At 42.2% G+C, this 25,813-nt stretch overlaps 1 protein-coding gene across 2 annotated transcripts in view; it reads right to left on the reverse strand.

Moving 5' to 3' along the window:
* Positions 1-866: 866 nt before the first annotated feature.
* The window catches only part of LOC114135878 (cadherin-4-like), a 314,131-nt gene continuing 289,184 nt past the window's right edge, over positions 867-25,813 (reverse strand). Inside the window, exons 12-17 of one of the 2 annotated variants that reach the window (XM_028003532.1) lie at positions 21,207-21,358; positions 10,263-10,499; positions 9,477-9,710; positions 9,254-9,393; positions 6,721-6,885; positions 867-3,925 (exon numbers count right to left, since the gene is read on the reverse strand). In XM_028003532.1, the coding sequence (XP_027859333.1) occupies positions 3,719-3,925; positions 6,721-6,885; positions 9,254-9,393; positions 9,477-9,710; positions 10,263-10,499; positions 21,207-21,358 (1,135 nt within the window). In that variant the 3' untranslated portion in view covers positions 867-3,718. The remainder of the gene's footprint in view (positions 3,926-6,720; positions 6,886-9,253; positions 9,394-9,476; positions 9,711-10,262; positions 10,500-21,206; positions 21,359-25,813) is intronic. The other variant, XM_028003533.1, reaches the window with a different exon arrangement.

A 25,813-nucleotide genomic window follows, 5' to 3' on the forward strand; every position in this document is an offset into this window, starting at 1 on the left:
GCCGCCCGCCGTGGCTGGACAACAGAGGGTGTGGAATAGTTTGAGGGACATAAAATGTATGTTAATTAGTAAAACAGGATATAAAATATCTGCTCCGCTTGTCTTTAAACTGGACAGTTTTCAATGTTTTCCGGCGACACTAATGTCCTGCTAGCAATAGTTAGAAATAGTTTCAGCTCAGAGCTAGATGAAGCTAAAGCTTCACATATTCTGCGATAATAAAGCTCCGTTTGTCTTGTGACGCATTAACAGTCAAAAACTTTGCAGACCGACTTGCTCAGCTGCAGCAGACTGATGGGAAATCCATCCATGCCAGCAAGACACATGCTTGGTTTGTGAGATTGGTCAGACCAACTCCCGGGATCAAAACCATGGAAACGTCCGTCAACATCTCTGATTTTCATGAAGACGCTGGTGGAAGACAAAATAATAAAATGTCTTCCAAGTTGGAGAAATTCAAAAAGCATGCAATTGTCTACGATGGGGTTGTGCCACCGTCGATCTTCTTAAAAACATTTATTTCATGATTTTCCCTGTCCGCCACATTAAAGTTTGGATTTTTTTTTGTTTTGTGCGTGAGAGAGAGATTATGCTACTGCCATAAAAGATTACTTTTCCACATCTTTACCAGAGGTGCCAATGATGTTTCCGGAGCTGCAAGAGGAGATGGATTAAAAAACAAACAAACAAAAAAAAAAAAACTGCATCCAAACACGATCGTATAGGCTCGTAGAAATTCAAAGCTTTGAGCAACACTCTGTGAGAAATGACCAGCGTTGAATAAACAAGGCCATTATACATAATTCAGCATCAACCCTGAAGGTGATGCGTGGAGGGAATATTCAAAAAGAAAAAAAAAGATGGCACATTTTCAAAACATGTGTTGTTTATTTCCTGAAGGGCACATCCAGTATCGAGATGAATAAATAAAAGAACTCCAGTACCTTGAATAATATAATATCAGCAGGCATGGCTAATGAGTCGTCCCAAGGCAAGAAGCCGACCGAGGGAGCGCGTCTGTCAGAGGCAAACGATAGGGCATGTTTCATATAGAAAAGATGTGAAATGGAAAAAAGTTAGCAGAACTGAAGCAGAAAATTTAAAGAGCAAGCATTTTGAGAGAAGTCGTATTTTAACAGAAGATCCACTTTTTTTTTTCTTTTTCTTTTTTACAAATGAACGGGCCACCAAAGCTTGCCAAGGAGCTTAAGACGGAGAGCAGCAACCTTTACAGCAGGGAATATAAGTATTGTTTGACTTTCTTCTCAGGAAAGATTTTTAACAATCAGCATACTGGCATGAGAGTAACGCAAGTAATCCACAAAAATCAAGACAAAGAAGTCAAAAATAGTTCGTTGTACACGATTCATGGAATTTGTCCGTACGCAATAAAACAGCCTCTGTTGGTTCAGACTGCTTTAAGTCGCTGTCTGTGTAGAGAAAATAGTAGCATGCTCAGGTGAGATTTTGACACGTCTTCAAATTATTGTCAAGCATCTCCTTTGCTCTCATCTGCACATTTTTTCCCAGAGATTTTTAACTGGATTTAAAGCTGACTTGTCCAGTCAACAAAGTAGCTGGAGAATTTTCTCTGAAACCCATTAAGCATTTTCATGGTTGTGTGTTTAGGATCATGTTAAAAAAAAAAAAAAAATCCACCCACGTTCCATTTTCAGATGATCAAATTCCACATGTTGAAAGATGACATGATGTTTCCACCCCAAAACTTCGCTGTTTTTGTGGTGCGTTTGGTGCAAACGTAGTGCCATTCCTCCTCCAAATGTGTCATGGTGGCATCCAAAAACTTTGACTAGGCTATGTTTTAGGGGCTTTCACAATTGTTCTGCAGCAAACATAAAACATGATTTTCCTTCTTCAGCGGAGTCTTGTGCATTGCACGTGCAGAGAGACCATTTTATTTAAATCCATTACTTATCGTTTTTAAGAATAACTTGACCTGCTAATTCCAAGTCTTTTTAAATGTAATTTGTTTTGTGAGAAGAGGATATGGTCCTGACTAGTTTAAAAAGAAAAATGATGTTCCTCTCACGTAAATGCCCCCAACATTGCTGACAAGAACATTTATAAGTTCAGAAATAAGTTTGTAAACCAAACCAATTAGTATTTTTACCACATGGAGGTTGAGAAGATCTTCTGTGATACAATGGTAATAAAAAAAACAACCTTTTCATCAGTTAGGACTAAATCAGCTAACACAAATATTTGAATCGATAAAGAGCAGAGTTTCTGTGTAAAAACTGAAATTTGTTTTGATTTCTTTGCATGCTTTTGGATTACGTGGATAAATACCAACGTCTGAAATGACTGACCAGTGTCAATACTTATTTTCCCCGCTATACGTCATTGATACTTGAAAAATACGTATTTTACAGTATTTGTTTTATTTTCTCAGTGTCTTTATACAGAGTATATTCATATAGTTTCTGCTGACTATTTTCACATTCTCACCACAGAGTAACAAGTGCTTTGAGTAAAACATCTGAAGAAAAAAAAAAAACTAAACCAAAACAAATTAAAAATCATGCACCTTTTAATAGCTTTGTCGGCCTAAACAAAAAACAAACAAACAAACAAACATAAAAGGATAAACAGGAATGTTCAAGGCGACCAAAAGAATCTTCTTCAGGCGTCTTCGTTCCGAGTCATTTGAGTTCCCCTCGATCAACGTTTTTCGGACTAATCGTATCATGCCTACGTTAAGCTTTACACCGTGGAGTTAGCAACACAAAACCATACAAGGGGCAGGCAAGCGTCTCAACACAAAGGCTCCTTAAAACCTCATGAGTCCACAGAAGAAAGGCAAGCATTCTCCAATAAATTATAAAACCCCCAACATGTATAAAAAAAATGTTGACACTGGGTTGACAAGGGTTTTGGGGGTTAAGGGAGGATGCTAGTGGACTGAGCAGGTTCTTGGAGAAGAGGGTGGTCCAACCCTCCCTCGACAACTCTTTAACTCGATGGGGTTGCGTCCTCCCTCTCCTGGGACAGGCTGCCGGGGCTGTTTGCATGTCTGCGATTGGGCGAGGGCAAAAAAACGAGACGGGCAGGGCTGGTCTGAGGATGACGGGGGAAACGACAGGGCGCGTCGCCCCCGTTGTACTGCACGAACAGCAACCAATCCTGAGATAGCAGGAGTCTGATACAAAAACACACCACAAAAGGCACTTTATAAAATGACAGTGCTTCTGTTCTAAGGAAATTCAAGTTGACAAAGAGTTAAAGAGAGGGTCGGTGAGCGCCTCCTTCCCCCTCTTTCCCTCCCAAATAAAAACATTCTCTTCAGTGTGAGACTAAAGCCGGAGATAGTTTTGTTTTCAACAATCAATCAAAACACAAAATTCACTACTCGTGTGTCTCGCGGCCCGCCTTGATTCGTCCCCGGAGGAATCCAGGTCCAGCGTGGCGAGAGAACGGGAACAAAAAAAAAGAAAAAGGAGAAAAACTGAAATTGTCACACTACAAACTCGGCACTAAAAACCATAAAGCCAGAATACAGTTGCATTGCAGCGGAGTTCACGTCTGCGGGCTCGGCCGACTACTGCAGCCCGTGGAAAAGGGTCCGTTCCTCTCAGGTCTCTACCGTGGTCTCTTCGTGTTGTCGGGTGCTTTACATCCTCTCTCGACCGTTCCTGCCTCTCCAGACCCCTGCCACAGCCCGCCCCCCCGCCACCCCTGCGCCGCCCGCGCCCCGCTCTCAGTCGTCCGCTCCTCCCCCGTAGAGATCTGCCAGCTTCTTGAAGCGCGGACCCCAGTCGTTGAGGTAGTCGTAGTCCTGGTCTCCTGAGCTGGTGGAGTTGAGCGAGCTGACGGAGCCGGCGGTCGAACCGCTACCCTCATAGTCGAACACCAGCAGGGAGTCGTACGGTGGGGCGGTGGGGTCGTTGTCTGCAGCCCTCAGACCCTGAAGCCGTAAAGAGAGAAGAAGGAAATTGCTTAAGTGAGGCCAGAGCTCGCATAAGCAATTTGTGCTTAGTTTTGCTATGAACACAAAACTAAATCATTAGGAGCCTTTCAGGAATGACAAAAAAACTTGAGAGTTGGTCTTTCTAAAGGAGCAAAGCGCAATTTTTCAATTGTGATGTTTCCATCAATTCAATTCACAATTATTTAATCAAGCACAGCACAGTAAGCAATGTCACATGATACAAACAAGAAACTTGTTTGAACTTGTTTTCTAGCCACAGAGTAATTTGCAAACCCAGTCCTTGGTTGACCGAACTCAACACCAGGCCCTGGTGGAACTATTTGGGTAGAGGTTTGTTGCTGTCTTTCATGCAGAAATGCACTTGTACGGCAATGTTGATTTTTCTCTTGAGTTAGTCAATCAATCATCAATCAATCCAATTTTATTTGTATAGCACATTCCAGCAGCAAGGCATTTCCAAGTACTTTACATCATAACAAACACAAAAACACAAAGTAATGCAACACAGAATCAACAATCAAAACATTACATTAAGTCAAGTTCCATCATTAAATTGATTACGTTTCGAATACAACTCTAAACAGCTGGGTTTTTAAAGGAAGTCAGTGTTTCAGCTGTTTTACAGTTTTCAGGAAGTTCGTTCCAAATTTGTGGTGCATAGATGCTGAAAGCTGCTTCTCCTCATTTGGTTCTGGTTCTGGGGATGCAGAGCAGACCCAGAACCAGAACCAGAGAGGTCTGGAAGGTTGATACAACAGCAGCAGATCTTTAATGTATTGTGGTGCTAAGCTGTTCAGTGAGTTAGAAACTAACAACAGTATTTTAAAGTCTATTCTTTGGGAATATTCTAGTCCACTTCCGCTATCCATTTTTTGTATCCACATGAAACATGACTGCTTTTTGAGGAACAAAAACATTAGAGAGAGTTATGTACATTTGTATGGTTCTTCAATAAGTAACTTCTTTTTTTTGCTCCATTTGCCAGACAAGAATGGCAAATGGCTAAAACTCCTGGATGGGAGTTGTAACGCTGTTGTTCACGGAGGGGGCTGTGTGTAGAAAAGTGTGGTGGTCTTTCTGGTTGCGTTTCCATTAGCCATATAATTGCACAAATTGAAATTATAAAAATAAATTAGCTTAATGGAAACATAGCAGTTTAAAAAAACCCCTCATTTTTTCCATAAAAAGTTGAAAAACGTCTTAGCGATGATGGGGCTGTTTACTGTCCGTATCAAAATAGATATGTTTTGCAAAACTACAAAGGAAACACAAGCCATGTGCCCACAGCCGGACGTTACTACTGGCAGAAACGACAAAAAAGACGACAGGAAGTAGTAGTAGAAAGATGACGGTTTGCTTTTGTTAATATTTTTCGCCGCACAGTTCGTAAAAAGTTGTCATTCAAACGTGCCGAATCCAAAGATCTTCTGGAAAATCCCAGACTCCAGTTTCCCCAAAAACTGGAGTCCCCAGCACTGACGGCTGAGGAAGACTTAATTTTATGATCTACAACTACCATTCCAAGAGAACAACAAGAACATCTGATGTTGCAGCTGGATGTGTGCTGTGCTGTTAACCCATGCAGACGCATTTATGCCAATGTTTCAAAAGCCATAACGTCATTTCCAAAGCATTTCCATCAATACTCCACCAAACAAGGAGCAACTCATAAGTAAAAATGGAGACAGAGAAATCCCACGCACCTAGGACTACTTTAAAACATCAGAAGCGTCTTGCTCTACGTAGAAAAAGATTATCGAGAAAAAAAACAGTGTGGTAATCCCGATTGCTGGCTGCTCAAATTTTAAGGTAGATATTTATTCCCCACCTTCTGACTCTTTGGCAGGAAATTATTTCTGGGTCTTGTTCATGCTTTTTAATCCTACTGCTGGCTGGTGGCACAAACTTTTTGTCTTTACTACCTCATTCCCTGGACCCACTCCGCCAGCTTGATGTAGTACAAGTACCCTCCTGGCTACATAGGCGCTTTCAAAAAACACATGGAGATGGCAAAAATGCTCTTTAATGCCACTTTGGAGGTTTTTTAAAAAAACAAGTGCTTATCCTTCAAATGCATTAAGGATATTCAACCCCAAGGGTAGCCATATATTCTTCATGTCCAAATTACTTACTTTTTCTAACTCGAATTTCCAAACTACTCAGTCCTTTTAAGCCCAGTTTTAAAGTTTAAATACGAGACCTCACTTTGGATGTGTGGAAGATTTTCTTCAAAACATTCAACCTGCTAAAACCACGGAGAAGGAAGGAAGGAAGAAAGGAGAAATCTGAAGATACAAATCTTTTCTTTTCGTGTTGGATTTTTGTCTTTTTCCGTACCTGTCCAGCCCTTAAAAACAGACCAAAGAACCTTTCCTCCTACGAGAGTTTTCCCTGTGAAATACAAAAATGAGTGTTTTCAGGAGCTGGTTTTCCAGCTGAGAAAGCAGATTCAGGGGTGCAGTTGACTTTAAAGAATGCGGTAAACGTCTCTTCTCCGGCTCACCCACTGGGAAGGCTTCTAATGATCCATCATAATTCCCGAAAGCTGATTGAGATGCAAAACAAATGCCTCTACTAGGAGCGCTGCTGGCAGAAAGTTAATTCTCGCAACAGAAGGAAAATCGCTTTATATTAGCCATAGACCGTTATGACGGCATAATTATTTTTAAGTATAAAAACAGGTGCCCACCATAAAAACATGGATGCCCAATACATTTTTAAGTCATGGATCCAAGAAGACGTTGGAAGAAGGTGTCGACCTAAAAACCTACGTCGTTTATGAAGTCTCCTATGTCCCCCGGGTGGGGCACGCTGGGTCTGACAGGGTACTGCGACTCAGCAATCACGGGCCTCTCATCGACCCGGCGCACCCCCGTTGGCTTGCTGATGATGTGGTCCAGAGACTCCGGCTGCTGCAGCTGGCTCAGGTCATAGTCCTGGATGAAACGACCAGAGAGAGAGAAATTGAGATTAAAATTGGTGAGGAGGATCGGAAACATCACAAAAATACAACAATCAAAGAATTCTTTGAGAGAGAGAGAGACTAGTACATATTGAGTGTCAAACTCAAATCTGGCCGTCCATAGCTTTTTATTTGGCCCTGTAGACTCAAGGGGGCACAGGAGGTGACACATAAACTGAATCTTCAAAATAACAGTGTTTAAATATTATTTTATCAGTCAATTTAATCAGTCCCTCTGGTGTTTTGTGATTCTGAGATTGTGAAACTTCATGCAAAATCTGCAGATCCACACATTTCGTTGCGCTAATTTTGTTGTCAGTTTATGGCAAATGTTCCACAGAAATGGTCAAAAACATTTAGTTTAAGTGACTGCCAACTCCAACACTGCTGCCTCAGCCTTATGAGCTGTCGTCCGTGATCGCCATGGTAACGAAAGTCCTCATATGTAAGTGGAAATTTCGCTAGCATTTTTTTTGTAAGTATCTTGATAGTTTGAACACAAAATCTGTGATTTTGACTATAAAAGAAAGTCACAAAAACAATCGCGAATTCCTGGAGGTTGTGATGAATGTGAAAAGATGCATGTAATGATTTAACTTTAAAAAGTACTTATTGAATGCAGACACAGCTTTTTATTAATATTTAAAAAAATTTGTTTATGACTTCTATTTTTTTTTTTATCAATCAGAATATTCATGATCTTGATACGGCCTAAAATCAATCGCTGTAGAGTTTACATTAAGATACACTCCTCCAGTTGGAAATCCTTCCAATCCTTTAGTTTTCTTGTCCTCCTGTTGTTTGCTCTTTTAAATCTTTCTCCCCCCCCCCACTAATTAACTTAATAGAAACAGAACAGGCTGTTTATCTCTTTACTGTTATCCTATATATGATTCATAAATATGCCCATTAAATCTTCATCCAGGCATGTCAGTGCAAAGAGGCCTGAGAGGACCACAACCATCTGTTGCTCGCGTTTTTCTCTCTCCACATATCGGTGTGTGTAGGAGTTGGAAATAAGTGAGAATCAAAATAACATTTATTTACTTAACTGTCTGCTCTGAACTCGGCTCGCTGGGGTTCAGGGACTTTAATTACATAGAAAATAGCCAGGAATATGCAGCTTCACATCCCTAAACTTCAACATATTTAGCGTAGCATAAAAATGGCTAGAAAGACGTGGTTGTCAATCAACAAAAGTATGACACACTTTTTAGATATTTGTTTAAACTTTGTATTTCGCACCGTACCTAAAACAAACAACGCTTTACAGAAAGAAAAAGAAGCAGATTTTATCTATGTTTCGCCTTTATGTTGTTTTCTTTCACTTTCATTTTATTTCCTCTGTGCTGAGCTTGAAAAAAACAATACTGGACTTTTTATTTACATAAAACTTTTTTAACCTGCACAACAAATCAGAATTAATAAGATGAGGTTTGTGTGAAGAAAAACCAAAAAAAAAAAAACCCAAAAAAGAAAATGCATGGTGTTTATTCTGCCTGAAGAAATCAGCAGGAATCTTAAGCTTGTCAGTGCCTTTTCTTTTCAGAACCCAAATGGCTGCTGGTTCATGCTGAGGTACCAGGAATACTGCCAATACGGATCATGATCAAAACCCTTAAACAGACAGAATGGCGCTATAATTATCCCCGCGCAGATGTAGAAGCTTTTGTAAAAAGTTTGAAGGTTTTGTATCGTTCCAAGAGACGAGAGCAGAGATGCTTTTGTGAAATGTGTGAAAAGCTGCTTTGTGATAGTCATTAAGGTTATAAATCTCGCAAAAACGGTTCCAAATAGCTCGTTGCACTACGTCAGATTTATCATATGCAGTTTTTGTTGGCTCGTCGTGTTGTTTCCAACAGTCGACTGAGGCGGAAAAAAGCACAAGTCATGCGTGTTGACCTTTTCCAACAGCTTTCTAGGAAACGCAATAAAAGTGAGACATTGTTAATATGAGCTCAATCTGTGCTTTATCTGCGGGAGGTCAACGCAGTGCATGAATGTGTTGAAACGAGTGCGTTGGTGAAAGCAGTTCATTTTAGTGGAAGAAGTTAAACTTAGTTTTTTCTTTCGTCCAGATAAATGAACTAAGCAAGTTTTCCCTGGAGACATTTAATAACTTCCTGTTGAGTAATAAACAGGCTTTTCTTTAAGTCTATGTGGCTAAAAGCCGCAAAAAACTCCTTAGCTTTAAAGCGCTATTTAGGTGTTTGCTGCAAAACCTTGTTTTTGCCGGAAAAAAGTAAGATTTTAATATTGTCATCTGCCTAAGATAATGGCCAAAATCATTTTTTGCCAAAAGATGATTTAGGAACAGAAATATCTGTAGTAATCTGTCGTACCTGGTCTTCCTCTCCACCTCCCTCTTCATCATACTTCAGGATGTTGTCTCTGACGTCGTCCTCTGGGTCGATCAGCAGGGGCTTCGCTTGCCGCTCCTTCTCTCTGCGCTTCATCCACACGACGAACAGCAGAACCATACCTTGCAAACGAACAAACAAAAAAAACAATCAAATTGTACCTTTTCTCAAACTCATGTCAGTAGCAGCCATTCATTCTACTCACTCAGCAGTATGATGATGCACATGAGGATAGCGATGATGGCTCCGGTGCCGAGGCCAGCGGCCGCCACGGCCCCCGTGGCACTGCAGTCCCCGTTGTTGTCGCAGGGACACACTTTGATCCTGATCATGGAGCGGTTGGACAGAGGCGGGTTCCCTGAGTCAGACACTATGACCGGGATCACATAGACGCCTGCCTCCAGGTAAGGAATCTTCAGTCTGAGCTGAGCGTAGTCGCCTGCCGGAGTCGGACAAGGAATGTGGGTGAGAAGAGGGAATAAGACATCTTTTAAAACATAAACAACCCTTTGTTTGCATCACACGCGTGAGTGCACGGCATCAGCCGCTTCGACACGAGCAATCACTCTGACATGTATGACTGAAGGCAGAAAAGACAGAAACATCTAAAACTACAGTGTGTAACCTTCAGCATCTATCACTCAGCCTCAGACAAGAGCCTCTGTGGGAGTCGGATCCAGGTATGTGACCAGATTTGTCCTCAAGACAGCCGCTGTGATACATCCATCCTGTTGGATTAGGTGACAGATCGGCTGCTCGGGGGACCGCGAGACGAATGGATCTCATTTGTCACAAACGATAGATCATACGTCAGGGCTGGATGGCACCCGTGTTCCTCACTGCAAGCTTTCCGAGACGTTTTGTTAAACTCGGACCTTCCCTCTCACTGCCTACAGCCGCCACTGCCCCCATCCAGAAGATTAATGCAGATATTTTGTGGTCCATTTTCACCACGGTCTAGTCTTAAACGCAGCGCGCAGCGTTTAATTACCGCTCAGTCTGGAGATGGTCCAGTTCCGGCGGATGCTGGCAGGAAACGAAGGCAGCTCGAAGACAAACGGCCCGACGTTGGGCTCGGCGTCGGCGTCCGAAGCCGTGATGTTGATTCTGGAGTTGGGCCGGGCTCGCTCGCAGATTTGCGCCTCCTTGGGTATCAGCACGGGAGCGTTGTCGTTGACGTCAATCAGGTAGATCTGGAGCGTCCCGGTCCCGCTGGCCTGGGGTGAACCTGTGGGAGGGAGGGAAGACAGAAAAGACGACACCTTTAAAAAAAGAGAGACTGAAGAGTTCAAATTGAATGATAGGACACTGGGGAAGAAGAAGAAGAAGAACTAAGGACTGCTTCTTTCTCAGAAGCATAGTTGCAGACGAGTCCTTTGTGGAACTGAGAAAACACACAAGAAAGGAAGCAACGGGGAAGACAATGTGTTGTGTCTGCTTAGGGAGTGGAAGTGCAGGGAGGATGCGTGAAAGCCAAACACACGGAATAAACAAGTGGACACAGCCAGCAGATGTTTCCTTTCTTTGCCTTTATAATTGCCCTGAAAAGTTTGAACTGTCTGAGGTGAGACTCTCATAAAGATTTCTGTTATGTGCTCTTTGCATATCCCCCTGAGAAATGAGTCCAACACTAACCTTTCAAAACAAGCTCATCATTGTAACCACTTCAGGTATGGTTCTCAATGTCAGGTCAAAGCAGGACCAATTTATTCTCTTTTTTTTTCTGGGTATTTTTCCTGGCTGCTAACAGGAAAAAGAGCTCTTGAACTGAATAAGAAATATTGTTTGCTGCTGTTTAAAGTCGGTTCTGCTGAACACAGGAATGACAGCCTCTGGCTTCTTTCCTATCAGTAAAACTTCCAAAGCGTCAAAATCAGGCTGAACTCTACTGTGAAGGTAAATATTTTACACAGGGACCGAAAAGATTTGTTGATAGCCAACCATAGCCACCATGATGCAAGTCAGGGGTCATCAACAGAGCTCGACTCCAACTAATTTGTTGAAGTTGGGGCAAAAATTTTGTCAAGAGCTGCTGACCCTGCTCAACCTTTGCAATAAAAATAACTTTACAGTGTACGCAAACCTACCGTAAAAGTACAGAGATTTAGGATTGGTTGATTATTTCTTTGTCATTATTGCTTCTTGGCAGTAAATTTGCTACCAGTGTAAAGATTATTTATTTGATTTTAAATGCTGCCACATTTGGAAGGAACGTGCGTTTATGTGTTCAGCAGTAGTGTTAGGTAAGTGAGCTGCATCCATGTACAACAACCTGTTTGCCAAGCAGAGACTTTCTGAGATGAGACTCAATAAGCAGTGGAAATCTCAAAAACCGAACCCTGGCCTCAACCCGTGCTCATCGCCCTTACGAAGTCCAGGATCAAAATTATACACACAGGCTCAAAGACACCCAGGTATCTTTGAGCCCGTCAACAAGCTACTATGCTGGCTGGTTGAATTTGTGAATCTAATTCTTCAGCTTCATCTTAACAGCAAGACACCTGAAACCTTTAACATAACTGGTCGTCCCAACAAGACAACGACCACAAACACAAATCCATAGTGGCTTTGAAATGGATAAACTATGCAGAGATGCATGGATTAAGATTAATAGCTGTGGGTCAGTGGGAGGAAACCAACACATTTGAATGGATTCCAGCAGTTCTGGTAAGAGTTGTCATGTCACCAGTTTCGCCGGTTTGACGCTATGAAGATGATCGGAAATGACCTGCGCTGTAATCAATCATCCTCCACTGCAAAGAGAGAAGTGCTGTTAATGTTAATTTAAACATTAAGTGTGGTCAACATGGGCTTCTGTTCCCTGATTGGCTCCATTGCAATTCAACCGGAGAAATCTAACTCAATGGTAGAAAACCTAGACGCAGACCTGGAGAGAGATGATTGTGTATGAAGGCAATGGCCAGGCTATTGGTATGGTACCCACTACCAAAAAAACAAAATAAAAAAAAAAAGCACAGAGGTGCAACATACTAAGGATATTTTAAACAAATATTAGTGTGGTGTATATATATATTTCAGCCTGTATTTACAATTTCAATTTAAACTTGATAAACTTTCATTCCATCCTTTACAAAAATTAGCACTGGAGCTTCATTAAAAACACGAACATTTATAAAATGCATTTTCCTGATGAATGTCCCAAGCAGGGGACCGAATAGGTGCCGAACATTTTCCCGTCTTTGACCGCTTGTGTCCATGAGTCCACATACAACAGATTAAATCTCCACTCTGCAGCCTAAAAGAGGACAGAAGCAGGTAAGGGGGATAGGGACCATTACTACTGAAAAATAAATACAGTAGCTCACGAGCAACAAATGCCGAAACCCATGTTTATGTCTTTTTCATAGACGCATTGCATTTTTAAGCGAGGCAACGTCAAACTGCACTTGCACTTATGCCAGCTGTCTTCCCGCCGCACCGACCTGTCTGCATTCGAGCCGTACCAGCGGTGCTGAAAATATCCAGGACTTCACCGTGTAAATAATGAAGGAGCCACAAATCGCTAAGCACCAGAAGTCATATCGATTAAACATGAATGGACAACATTTCCCTTTTAATTCTACAACTTCTCTCCTCGACTTCTGCTCCCGAAGACGTGATGCAACACAATCCTATCTCTTAAAAAAAAAAAAAAAAAACACTTCCAGGAGAAAAGATAAAACATAGACATATTGTTTTTGTTTCACTCTGGATCCAAACTTTTGAAAGATAGACAGAAATTAATGAGAACACTCCTGTACCACATGCCATGTAGAAGAAAATCAGTTGATCAAGCAAGTTTGTTTGTGTGGCATATTTGAGCAACAAGGCACTTCAAATTGCTTTACATCATAAAAACACAAAGATAAAACGTCACGAACACAACATTCAGTCACCGATTGAGAAACCAGGAACAAACGCTACATTTTGTCGAGTGGCATCGTCAAAATCATCAATACACATCAAATATGTTTGTCGATGTTCCAGTGATTTTGGTTCACAAGCAACTCTGAGCAGGAGGGTTTAGAGGAAAGGTGGTCCTATAAAGCACAGGTGTCAAACTGGGGGCCAAATCTGGTCCGCCACAGCTTTTTATGTGGCCCCTAAACACTGCAGAGGTATGCATAAATAGATGAAGATAACATCACAATAACAGTTGTGTGCTTAAATATTGTTATATTAATCAAATCAAAGCAATCTGTATCCGTCTACTGGCAAATTACATCAGTCAATACTTTCAGTTTTACTGCAATCGTGAAAATTAACGCAAAATCAACAAATCGCGTCGTTTTTCTTATGCTTGTGCATAACAGAGTTTACTGAAGATTTTCCTGAAAAACTGGTAGACATTGGTTTTAAGTGATGCCAACTCCCACCTGCAGGTGGCGGTATATTTTACCTCCACACTTATTTGCGAATAATAAAAAAGTCACATTCATTATCGTACCTAAGCGGAAATATTGCAATGTTTCTTGCAAATACTTCGAGAATATGATCTTAATGTGTCCCAAAATGAAAATGAGTTTGACGCCCCTGCTATAAAAGTATTAAATCAAACGCGCTGAACTCAAAAGCAAACAAAATGAACGTGTCCTTTTGAGTTAATATCAATAATCATGGGCTGGTTTGTATTGGCTTAGTACAAAACCCCACCACCCCAAAACAAAACAGGATAAGACATATCCCATGCACGACAAAATGTGGAAAAAGTGAATTGCGTCTCACTGCTTTTGCAATGCACTGTGGGTACACTGCACTGTTGAACAAACAGTGATTTATTGTGGCCTCGACTTCTTTTTTGTTGACAGCTACTTCCGAGCAGTCTGTCAGCAAGCCGATGTAAATTCCCAATGAGGCGCAGCACACAGCGTGCTCCAGCAGCTCATCAGTGCTTTTCCTATGAACTCCTCTCCGCTGCACGCCGCAGCCTGGTGCATCAACTACAAGCAAAGGTCCGCTGCCCGGCGCCCCGAGGCCCATCGACTGTCTTGTCGGTTATGATTGGCCTGGTGCTTTGTTGCCGCTCACGCTTCGCTTGAGTAGAATAAGTGAAGAGAATTCCAATCAAAGTGGAATATATCCCCTTGTTGACGCCGGTCTCCAGAATCAATAGACAGTCAACAACTTTAAGCTGCGCCTGGCGCGCTTCGGGGCGTCGAATCCCTCATTTCTCACCGGAGGAGAAAAGAAAACACCTGGGTGCCTCCTACTTCAACACAGAGCGAGTTACTCTGTTTGCCGAGCTTTAGTCATTTGTCTTCATACAGAGCTGCAGTGGCTGAGGTGGATGCTGAGGACGCTCACCGGCAGCTAATGGGTTTTCTTTTATTATTCTGACCAAAAAGTGCTTGAACACGTCTTCTGCGTTTGACTTTTTCCACATAATGCTGGGTTAACATGACCGCAAGCTCCTTTTTTTTGAGGTTTTATTGGCTCTAGTGGCCTTTATTTGATAGTTAATTGACAGGAAAGACATGCGGCAAAGGTCGCCAGGCCGGGAATCGAACCTGCGACAGCCACATCGAGGTCTAAGGCCTCCATATGTGGGTTGTGCTTAAGCCCTGCGCCACCACAGCACATCCCACAACCACAATCTTCAGTGTGTTACTGGGAATTTTATAGGTGAACATAAAGTGGTTATAAGGGTTTAGGATCCAAAATTTAACATCATGTAAAATTAATCTATATAGAATATGAGTCTTACTTCTTGAAATAAGTGGCAAAAAATGTAAGAGTTGCACAATGTTCTAATTTTTTTTGATCTGTCCTTGTGTTTCTTCTTCATGTTTTTCATCTACAAACTCAATCTCCTGTATTCAGCCACATTACCAGCAAATGTTACAGAAGTGACAATTGCCCAAATATGTTTTACGAATGACGTATGCTTTCTGAATCATCTCAAGGCTTCTTCTTTCCTTTTTGTTTTTTTCGGGGTGGGGCAAAGTTCAGTTGCACTTTTCTATTGTCGAGGCACAAAAGAGCCCTCTGTATCTGAGAGCCTGGATAATGACATGTCTACCTCCCATGGCGAGTTCTGCACATGTTGTGAAGAGATTTTTTTCCTCTGTGATCTTCCACCAGTGTTTCTCACCCGGGCCTCATTTTCTCGCACAGCTCAGCACAGATTTTCTTATTTTTCCTCTTTTCTGTACCCAAACAGCTGCTTCGGCCTTCCGCTAATGATCCCGCTGTCGCTCAGATTAATGCGTTATATTTTGCCACATAAGAACAGCCTGATTATTAGGGCGGGTTCCTTGCGTGTTTTGAGTTTATAATGCCGTCTTCCAAATGCAAATGGAAGCAGCATTGGCGACCGTCAGGTTGGCTGTGTGACAAAATACAACTTCCCCTCACAGATTTCGTTGTTGGAATCCTGCCTCAGTGTGTAGTTTTATTTTTAAAACTCTTTTCATTTTAACAACATAAAAACCTTTTTTTGTTTGTTTGTTTACATGCACTCCTCAAAGGCATGGTTCTTACATTAATTTTGGGCTTTTGATAATGTCTTGAAACTATTCATTCTTCTTCCCAGGTTGGCAATTTAACACGACAAACAACTTAATCAGATTAAAAAAAAACTAAACAAGAATTGAGTCCATAAATGTGAATATTATGCATTTTATCTTTAATCCACATTTGGTCGACTACTGTAGGTCCTAACACCACAAGTCTGAATCATGTTATTTCCCACTGGTGCTCCTGCATAACAAATCCTTTACAAGTTCTATACAACTTCACATCGGCTAATAAGTAAATAATTTGACAAGATTTCAGTGTTTTTTGTGATTATAGTTAGTCTAAGGTTAAGTTTAGGCGTTAAGAATGTTTTTGAATATGCAACGGAAAACATTTTTGGAAGCTCAGGCCTTCTGTATTTAAGCAACAGTGAACTGAAAACAAGGATTAAAACCCAAATAACACTGGAAACAATGTAGTTCAAATGCTTGGCCCGTAGGATGCAGTGAAGCTTTTTTTTATACAGAGTTTAAATTTGATCTGGCTCATGTAGTATCTCGCTTTGCAAATGGCATAAATGTTCCACAACGAGCACAATTTGTTCTAACACCTCAGTTAATCTGAACAGCTGCAGCAGCCCAGACAGAACATGGAGGTCCTCCAACGTTGTTGTTGTTCTGCGCCTGAGGGCATACGCGCAAGATGACTTGATTGAGTCAACATTTCCAATAGTTTTCAGTCTACGTTACGGACAAGATTCCCATTGCGTTTCTAAAAAAGTTTCACTTTCTGGAGCCCGTTGTCAAGCCTTTGAGTTTAGGTCCGGCTAAAATGCTGTTGCCAGGTAAGAGAGGCCAGAATGCAACAAAACATTTCTGTCGTACTGTCCTGGCATGGTCATGTACAAACAGGGTGTTAGACTTTTTGAAAAGTTGCCTGTTTGGAAATGCCGTGAAAATCAGAGTGGAAAAGAAAAGCCTGGATGTTGAAATTAAGGGAAAAGTACAATTAGCATGCTAACGGTCTTGTGTTCAATGCCGCCAATCACAAGCTAGCTAACCAAGCTACTGGACCAACTAAACTAGCTAGTACCAGTTTGTCAGACTGTGATAATGTTCTGTCCACCCCTAAAGTCACTATCCACGGCAAAGTGAGTTTTAGATCAACATGGACAGAGAAGGCGCTAAAGAAGAACCTCATGCTCCAAAATCCAGAATTACCAAGCTTGACTGAAATCTTCGGTCGCTAGCATCCAATTGGATTGTAGGAAAGGAAGGAATTTGTCATGACAAATGTAGGAAATTAAAATGCTCGACTATGAAATCCAACTCCACAGCCAGGGAGTGTGCACGGCTCACAGAACACGCACAGTGTGCCGGCGTACGTGGAAACCTTGAAAAAGACTGAGCCGTCTGGTCACAATGAAAAGAAGTACGGCTCATAGTAGACCCTCACAGAGTCTATGTCTAGTTTACTGCTTGTATTCATTTAGGTGACATTTGCTAAAGAGCTTTTGACCAACTATCTCTACATTTGTGCCTTATGCCTTTTTACCTCGACTAGTAAAATCTGGTCTAGATTAAGGAAAACGCCCAACAAATTGCACTGGTTTGTGCGAACAATGTTTTTAAAATTCACTGAGTTGTTTGGTCTGTGATCATTCAGCCATGAAAAAGGACGATTCACACAAATAATTAAAAGCCAAGGATTAATATTTATTGCTATGCACGGGTGCATGAAAAGCTTTTTGAAAAGCTGCAAATGCTTTTTCATCTGTACATCTTCATATTTATGAAACAAACCATCCGTCTTCATTCATATTCCATGCCGCATCCCATTGACAGCGTTTCTCATCCCAAGGTTTTATTCCGCAGCTTTTTATTAAATGTAATCTGGGTATTTATTTCTTCAGCTAAATTCAAGGTGTGTAAAAAAAAGAAAAGAAAAGAAAAGCGGGCTCCGTGCGCTGCACACATTTTAAACCTCCCCTGGGGCAAATCTGGGATGTTTGGCTTTTTTTCTAAATTAAACTGTCTTGACATGATTTGAAGGCTGCTTCCCAGCCTGCACAAGACGCAGATCCAGTGTAATTTCCCCACAAATCCACCTTCCATCTTAATCCTTGGAAAATTTCTAAACGATCCTGCCTAAATAGTGAGAAAATAGGTTATTTGATTAAGCTCTGATCCACTTAGTCCTTTGATTCTGAACAAGAAAAGCAGAAAATAAACCTCTGTGATATCTTTATCAAAGGAAATAAGCAAGATCCTACAGCATCCAAGCACCTCGGTCTGGCTCCGCAGGCGGGCTACGAGCTAAAAGTAGCATTTTGACCTGATGAAACGTTAAAGGCTCAGCAAAGTTGTAGCGGCTCATCTTGATGAGTGCTAAGTGTCATGGAAGTCCATCGATAGTGCATGAAATGCCTGGGGGAAACAGCTCTAATGGCAGCCTCATGATGGCACTGCAGGAAAACAGAAACATGCCTATGGGAGACGTTTCGCCGAACTTCATGGGAATACAGCAAATGTGTGTCAGACTGTCATTTTCCAGTGGCGCACAAAGTCACAGACGGACTGACACACCTTGCAAAACAATACAAACCCTTTTGAAATGTTCATTTTGCTACCACATTTAATGGCATTTACTGGGATTTTGTGTCAGAACAGCATAAAATGAAAGGAGCCGGATACGTGCATTTTTGCAAAGTGTGCCGTGCATTGGTGTTCATATAACCAACTTGCAGTGCAATTACGTCAGAGCTGCTAGTCTTCCCGTCAGATCCAAATCCACTTTAAAATCTTTCAACGTTGTGCTTATTCGAGATCTGAACTTTCTCTGGGGCCTTTTCAGCAGTTGAATAGCTCCATCCATCTTCTCATCAAGTCCTACCACTTCTCTGTCACTGCTGGAAAAAAAAAAAAGCTTCCCTATATGCCGATGCTGCCACCAACATGATTGTCGGGACTGTGGGTTGAGGGAATGAGCGTTTTGGCTAACGATGGTCTAATCCGTTGAAGAAGTATTAAAATCTCATTCACAGATGTCAAAAACATGACCAAAAACAAAGAAAGAAAGAAAAGAAAGTAACATACCCAGTCCAGTCGAAGCCTAACACCGTGCTTAACTTCACACCATTGATTCCAACATACATGCACTATTCAGAACGGGAACACATCAAAAGTGCAAAAAAATAAATAAAATACCTAGAAGAGGTGACATGTTTTGACAAAATCCCTTCCATTTCTTTGCATCTATAACTAAATAACAGATTTTTCAATACACCAGCACAGCAGGCAAGATAGGAAACGATGGAGTAGCCGGAGGGGTTCTTGAAATGAAAAGTGTCTTGGGCGGGCCCCACTTCCCACCCACACACCTTCTATTTTCTTTGTGAAGATGTAATTTCTTCACATTTTCAGTTTGAGCATTGCTAAAGAAAACACCCAGCCACTACAACTAAAATAAATCAGAAAACACACCCTAATGGGTGTGTTTTCTGCAGCCGGCTGAGCTGCCTTCTAGAAACATGGAATAAACTTGTTCGAGGTGCAACTTATAGGTAAATAGTTCTACCATCTGTTCAACAAGAACAGCTGTGTTCAGTGGCGGCTGGTGGTGATATTTGAAGGATGGGCTAGTATATATAAAATTCCGAGCGTTATCACGTATCTTGTTTAAACATGATAGTAATCTTGTTTTAAGATAACTATCAATCACGTTGGCGGCTGCACAGTGGCGCAGTTGGTAGCACTGTTGCCTTGCAGCAAGAAGGTCCTGGGTTCGATTCCCGGCCGGGGTCTTTCTGCATGGAGTTTGCATGTTCTCCCTGTGCATGCGTGGGTTCTCTCCGGGTACTCCGGCTTCCTCCCACAGTCCAAAAACATGACTGTCAGGTCAATTGGTTTCTCTAAATTCTCCCTAGGTGTGAGTGTGTGTGTGAATGGTTGTTTGTCCTGTATGTCTCTGTGTTGCCCTGCGACAGACTGGAGACCTGTCCAGGGTGTACCCCGCCTCTCGCCCGGAACGTAGCTGGAGATAGGCACCGGCAACCCTCCCGACCCCATTAGGGACAAGGGTGAACAGAAAATGGATGGATGGATGGATCAATCACGTTTAAACAAGATGTGTATCATGTTATAGCGTAACAGTGCTCGGAACTTTTTTCCCCTTCATGATATTAATGCGCTTCTGTAACAATGCGCTTCCGTACAATCACACTGATAAAATGAAACAAGATACAATGTTTTTAAATGAGGCCTTATTTAAACAGAACTTCACTCTGACGACTTTTTTGGGACGCAAAAAGGTTAAGTCATCCACCTCGTTTATGCTAATATTGCTCGCCATCGCTTCTTCTCAGTCTACGCCAAACCACGTCCACACACCCTCGAGCTTGAGGAAAGTCCATCCTAATTGGATGAATCCTGTGGCAGCAGGAGTCTGGAGGAGCTTTTATTTTGAAAATCCTTTAACCGGATTCTCTCGATTACGTCTTGTGCGCCAACATTGAGCCCACAAGCAGCAAAATGAGTAAGAAACAGATCAGATGTCTTTGGAAAGTTTCTTTGCGAAGGAGGAAAGGCCCAGAGAAGCGGGGGTGCACAGGGTGACAATGACATTCGGGTGTCATTGTCTCTCATCACTCCCAGATGGATCGTCTCGTTGTAGAGAAACAAGCTCAGGGCTCCATTAGTCGTTATCGTGAGTTAAAATTTATGGGAGCAGCCGCTCTATTTGCCGCACTATGATTTGGGGGTGAGTTATGTTTTTTCGTAGTTAACATTTTTAACTGAATAAAAATAGCCACATATAATAAACATATATAAAAATGACCTTTACATGTAGTAATAAACATTTCCACATATCACCTCCGATGTCCACCGGACTCTCAATTGCTATGTCAACTGTCTGGGATTCCCCTCCGTTCTTACGTCACGGTGCTTTCTGATTGGCTACCTGTCGCATTCAACAGGCTGCGTTCTCGCTCCCAGTCAGGGAAAACCTCACAGGCTGAGATAATCAGGCCAAGACAATGTTGAATATGCCTGATTTTAGATCTGGCATATTCAACACATCACCAAGTAACACACCACACACTGCAGGACGTTGTAAGAATGTCGTAAAGGGAAAATCGGGGCAAAAAAAAAGGCTTTAGCTGGAACACCAACATGCAGAAGCATTATCTGACGAATCCTCCCCGCCCCCGCCCCTCCGCAGCAAAATTGCCAAGTCTTGACCGGTCTGCGGTAATGCAAAGGTTGGGGACCGCTGGTATAGACGACTGAATACAAAAATGTGTACCGAAGCACAATTCTGCACTACATTGTGATGGTCTATCAGATAAAATCCCCATAAATTAATTGGAACTTGTCATAATGACAAAATGTGAACAAGTTCAAGATGGATGACGACTTTTCTAAGGCACCGGTAATTAATTTTTGGGCACTGTTGGTTAAACACACTCATCCTGACTTACCAGACTTACCATTGTCGTACGCCAAGAACGTGGCTTCATACATGTTGTTTTTGACATACATGGACTCCCTGTCCAGCAAGGCCATGGTGGTAATCTGACCGTTGGTTCTGTTGATCCTCAGCCAGTTAGCCGGGTCGGAGAGCTTCGAGTACCTGGGCCGACAGACAGACGGAACAAAAACAAGACTTCAATTCCATTTAAAACAATAGGTCTATATATTCTACATCATGACTTTTTGCAGCTCATTGTTACTGCGATAAAAAGCAACTCTAAAGCTTTTTATTTGTAAGCTCAAAGTGGCTATTATCAGGTTGAATGCTCATTACATAACAAGCCGCAGCAGCCGAGCGCCTTTGAAAGGCGGCGGCGGCAAGGAGAGCGGAACATATGTTCGTCAAACTTATGAACGCGGCAGCTCATTAGCATCGAGAGCGAAGAAAAGTCCTGTGTCCATTTGTGGAAAGGCTCGTAAACGCTACTCCGGCCCTGTGTACCTGCGCGGCGGCCGTCGCCGTCATCAGCGCATTTACAAATCTCATTAACGGCAGATAATAACCGCCCACAGCTGACCGGGAGGAGGCAGGGAAGGGAGCCGGGTCTAACGAGAAACGGTTAATCACGAGTCTCGCCAGAGGGTCAGAGTGTGGCCATAACGACAAGAGACGGGGTTCAGAGAACGGAGGAAGGAAAAGAAAACGGGGTGAGACAGAGATCACAGTGGAGTTTATCTGTAAACACGGGCAGCGGAACATGACGGCCATGAAAAAGGAGGCTTAATTAAAAGGAGAGAGAATCGTCAGCCAGTTCAGTAAACCAATATCACCTCCAGCTAAAGACATGTTCTGGAAAAACAAACACTGTATTTCTTCTGTCTGACATTAAGTCAGACTAAGACGTTTCTGCTTTAGGTCAGTTACGATTACTACAATCATCTCAGATGCACAAAAAAACCCAAAACAATCACAACTAAGTGAATTTTTAGAGGGTTTTTTTTAGCTGTCTTTTCAAAGTTTCTTAAAAATGGTGCTTCATACAACTTGGGTGAATTTTTGGTGTCCTTCCATTCACTTCTCTTGAGTGTGTCCCATTCCTCTGGGCAGAACAAGTGTAACCAAGTCAGGTTTGTGGGCTACTTTGCTCACACACTCACACACCTACCTTTCCCTACTCAGTTTCTTACTGAGTACTATGATTTGAGATTTGTGAAGGCCAATGCGAAACATTAACTTTGTGGCGTTTAAGTCAAGTTGCAACTCATTTTGATCAGAGTCACTGTCCATTTGGAAAACCCATTTTGACCCAAGCGGGGCTGATGTCTTCAGATGTTTCAATATTTCTAGGTAGTGTTATTTTTTTCATGACACCATCTATTTATAGAAGTGGACAGGTTTTGCAGAATTACTGCCTGCAGCACGATGATGCCACCCCATATGTATGTTGTTCTCAGATAACACCCTCAAAAGCAGCTTCAGCAGAACCACAAGATATTAACGTCTTTGTGTCCGATGTCACACAAGTGAGCAGAGCGTTCAAGCACAGTCTTCTTAAAACATACTCATTTCACTAAAATGCTATGAATTAACCAATTAAAAGCTTTCACAGCCATGACATCCTTCTTTTTGCGTTCCCAAATTGTTAAAAAGCATAGAAATCTTAGTGCACCTGAACTTCAGAATCTGAGGAAAGCAATAAAAATGTCTCGAAATGTCTTATTACTCTGGTGTTTAGCAAATTAAACTGTCAGACGGTAAGAAACAGTACATGCAAATATCCACTTCTAACTATACATAAACACAGGAAAAGAGAAATAATTCTCCTTGTAAGAGCTTGCCGCGCTGTTGCCCAGCAGGTGAGGGTTTTGTTCCTGGCGCTCTCGTCTCCTCCCTCTGCCAGCAAGGTGTCACCTCCACCCCCCTCGCTGCACTTATTTGCAGCCGGCACGGCTAAATGTCGTACCGCATCTCCGAGGACTTTGTTGTTAGTTTTACAGAAAGTTCAACCCTAGTCTTTGGCTCTGGTTCCTGGAGATCTTCATAATGAAAGATTCTGTCCACGTCTAAATATCAAAGATAAACTAGCAGTAGAAACATATAGGAAGTACTCGAATTTACTGGCCAAAATATGTTCCTACATTGAAGAAGTGAAATGCTGTTCTTTGAGGCACATTTTATAAACCTGGCTGCTCTCCATGCATATTCACCACTCGTGAACATCGGTAAATACCCTATTGTCATCGGAACGCCGTCAACTGTGATGCGATTTAACATTTCAATACTTTGCTAAAACATTTAAAAGGAATTTCAATCATAAGAATTAGGATCTTGGATCTTTGTTTGTTTACGCACACACTTTAATCTTTTTTTTTGTGACCGTGGGCTTTGCTGTGATCAACCAACACAAAGCACAGCATGAGCGCGAAGTGGAAGGAAAACGACAAAAGGTTTCCTGAATGTTTCCTCAAATAAAAGTCTGAAAAGCGTGATGTGCGTCACGTCCAGCTCTCCCCCATAACTGGCACACTAAAAATCAGTATCATAGAGTTTTCCGTGCCAAAACACGGTGGTTGTTGCATCATGCTATGGGGGATACCATTTCAGCTGTAATGAAAAACTGCAAGTGTAAATGAAATAGAAAACATGCAATAATTTTCTTCCACTTCACAGTTATGCACTGCTTTGTTTGGATTTATATATAATTTAGCTTGTCACAGTTGATCAATTAATCTCATGATGAACCAAAAATAATTTGATCTTTTCTAATCTGATGATTAATAATTTCTCAAGTGCAATTTGGTTTACAGAGACTCCACAATCCATTTTATTTATACTTTTGGTTGTAAGTGGTTTTTGTTTCCGTTTTATTTATTATTTCTGGTTGTTGTCGTCTTTTATTTCCGATATTTAAAATGTCTTCCGGTTCCAGTGTTAAAGTGTTCTTTACAAAATTAAAGTTTGTTTGTGTTTTTAATTCAATTCAACTCAATTCAAAAATACTTTCTTGATGCCAAGGAGAAATCAAATGTGGTAACTCATAATTCAAATTCTTTCAAATTTGTGAGGCTGAACTTGCATTAATATGCCCTTATCAAGATATCATCAATACGTTAGAACAATTTTATCATTTATCGCAATAATTCCCAGGACAATTTATCGTCCAGCGAAATTTGTTATGGTGACCGGGATTTATAATCGCGGTAAATCATGTTAGTTAAGGGTGAAAGAAAAAAATAAAGGAGTATAAATATTTCTGAAATGAACCTCTTGTCCAACGGCCTGCCAGCTTCCAGCTCAGATCTCTACCAACCGAATAATCTTCATCATGATTTCGCATCCCAAACAAGTGTCCTTGTTTTGCAGAGAATAATCGACACTTACAAGGAACGCAGAAGGACACGCACGCAAACCCACATTTACTCAGGCTCGCCGCCTCTTAAATCCCATCAAACAGTAAAATCAGCTGGCAAACAGTCTTGGCTTCACATAATCTTGTTTTCTTTTTCTTCCAAAGAGAGAGAGGAAGAGAGAGAGAAAGAGAGAGAACAAAAAGACAAGAAATTCAGAAAAGCATAAAACAGCCAAAGCTGGCCTCTCTCCCATCCACGACGCAGGGATTTCAGTCATGCTCTGCGGGTACTCGCCTGCATGTCGACGGTGTGCATGTAGCAGCCGGTGTTTGTGCATTTCTGTGTCTTTTGTGCAGGGGGGTTCAAGCGAGGTTACTGAAAGGGAATATAGAAGTAGAGTCCATGCCGCCGTGAGCCGAGAGACTGCTGGAAAAACTCCCGAGGAGGAGAAAGCGGCTCTGAGCTCACATCAATGGGAGACACACTGACCGACAGGAAGGAAAATGACTGGGGTCAGCAGAGAGGGAGTTGAGGGAGAAAAGAGAGTGCGGTACATGAAAAGCAAGTTCTTTCAAAGGGCAAATGAGCTCAGGCCGTTTGCATAAAGGAATAGACGGAGGTTCTTCTTACGCATGAGTACGCCTCTTTCTTTCACCTCTCTTTTGTCAATTAGGTAACATTTCCGGCAGGTTTCGCCGCGGACATGGCTGCCTCCCTGACATTAAGAAAAATCCATCTGGTGCCGACAGCGGAGTGGAAGGCCGAAGCCGGACTTCAGCGGGGCACGTGGGAGTTTCCGCCGCAGAGGGGTCGATTCTGGAATGGCACCGTCACCGCCGCGTGTCGTCCCGGCTACGACGGCACGGATCGATGAGGAGGATGGCAGGCGTTCCGGGGAGGGCACGCTGGACGGCTGTCCAGCTCGTTACAGAACGACCTCCTCACACCGGCTGCCTGGCAACTGACGGGAGCGGGAGATAGCCGGGACGTGGGTGGGAGATCAGCGGAAAATGTCGCTTCAGAGGCGTAAGCTGTGAAGGAAGCTTTCTGCGCTGATTAAACGCCTGTGTAGCTCAATATTTTGTGCGGTGCGATATGGGAAGTGCACAAAATATTGGAAATGTTTAACTACAAATGAATACCACGCTTCAGGCTGATCCCGGCGCCTTGCTTGGGCGAGTGCTTTAATAGAAAAGCCAATAGTGGACGAGGATTTCCCCCGATGGCCAGAAATGTAAGTTCCAAACTTCTGTCACGGATGGCC

This window comes from Xiphophorus couchianus, chromosome 20 (genome assembly GCF_001444195.1).
Source record: "Xiphophorus couchianus chromosome 20, X_couchianus-1.0, whole genome shotgun sequence".
NCBI classification, from domain to species: Eukaryota; Metazoa; Chordata; class Actinopteri; order Cyprinodontiformes; family Poeciliidae; genus Xiphophorus; species Xiphophorus couchianus.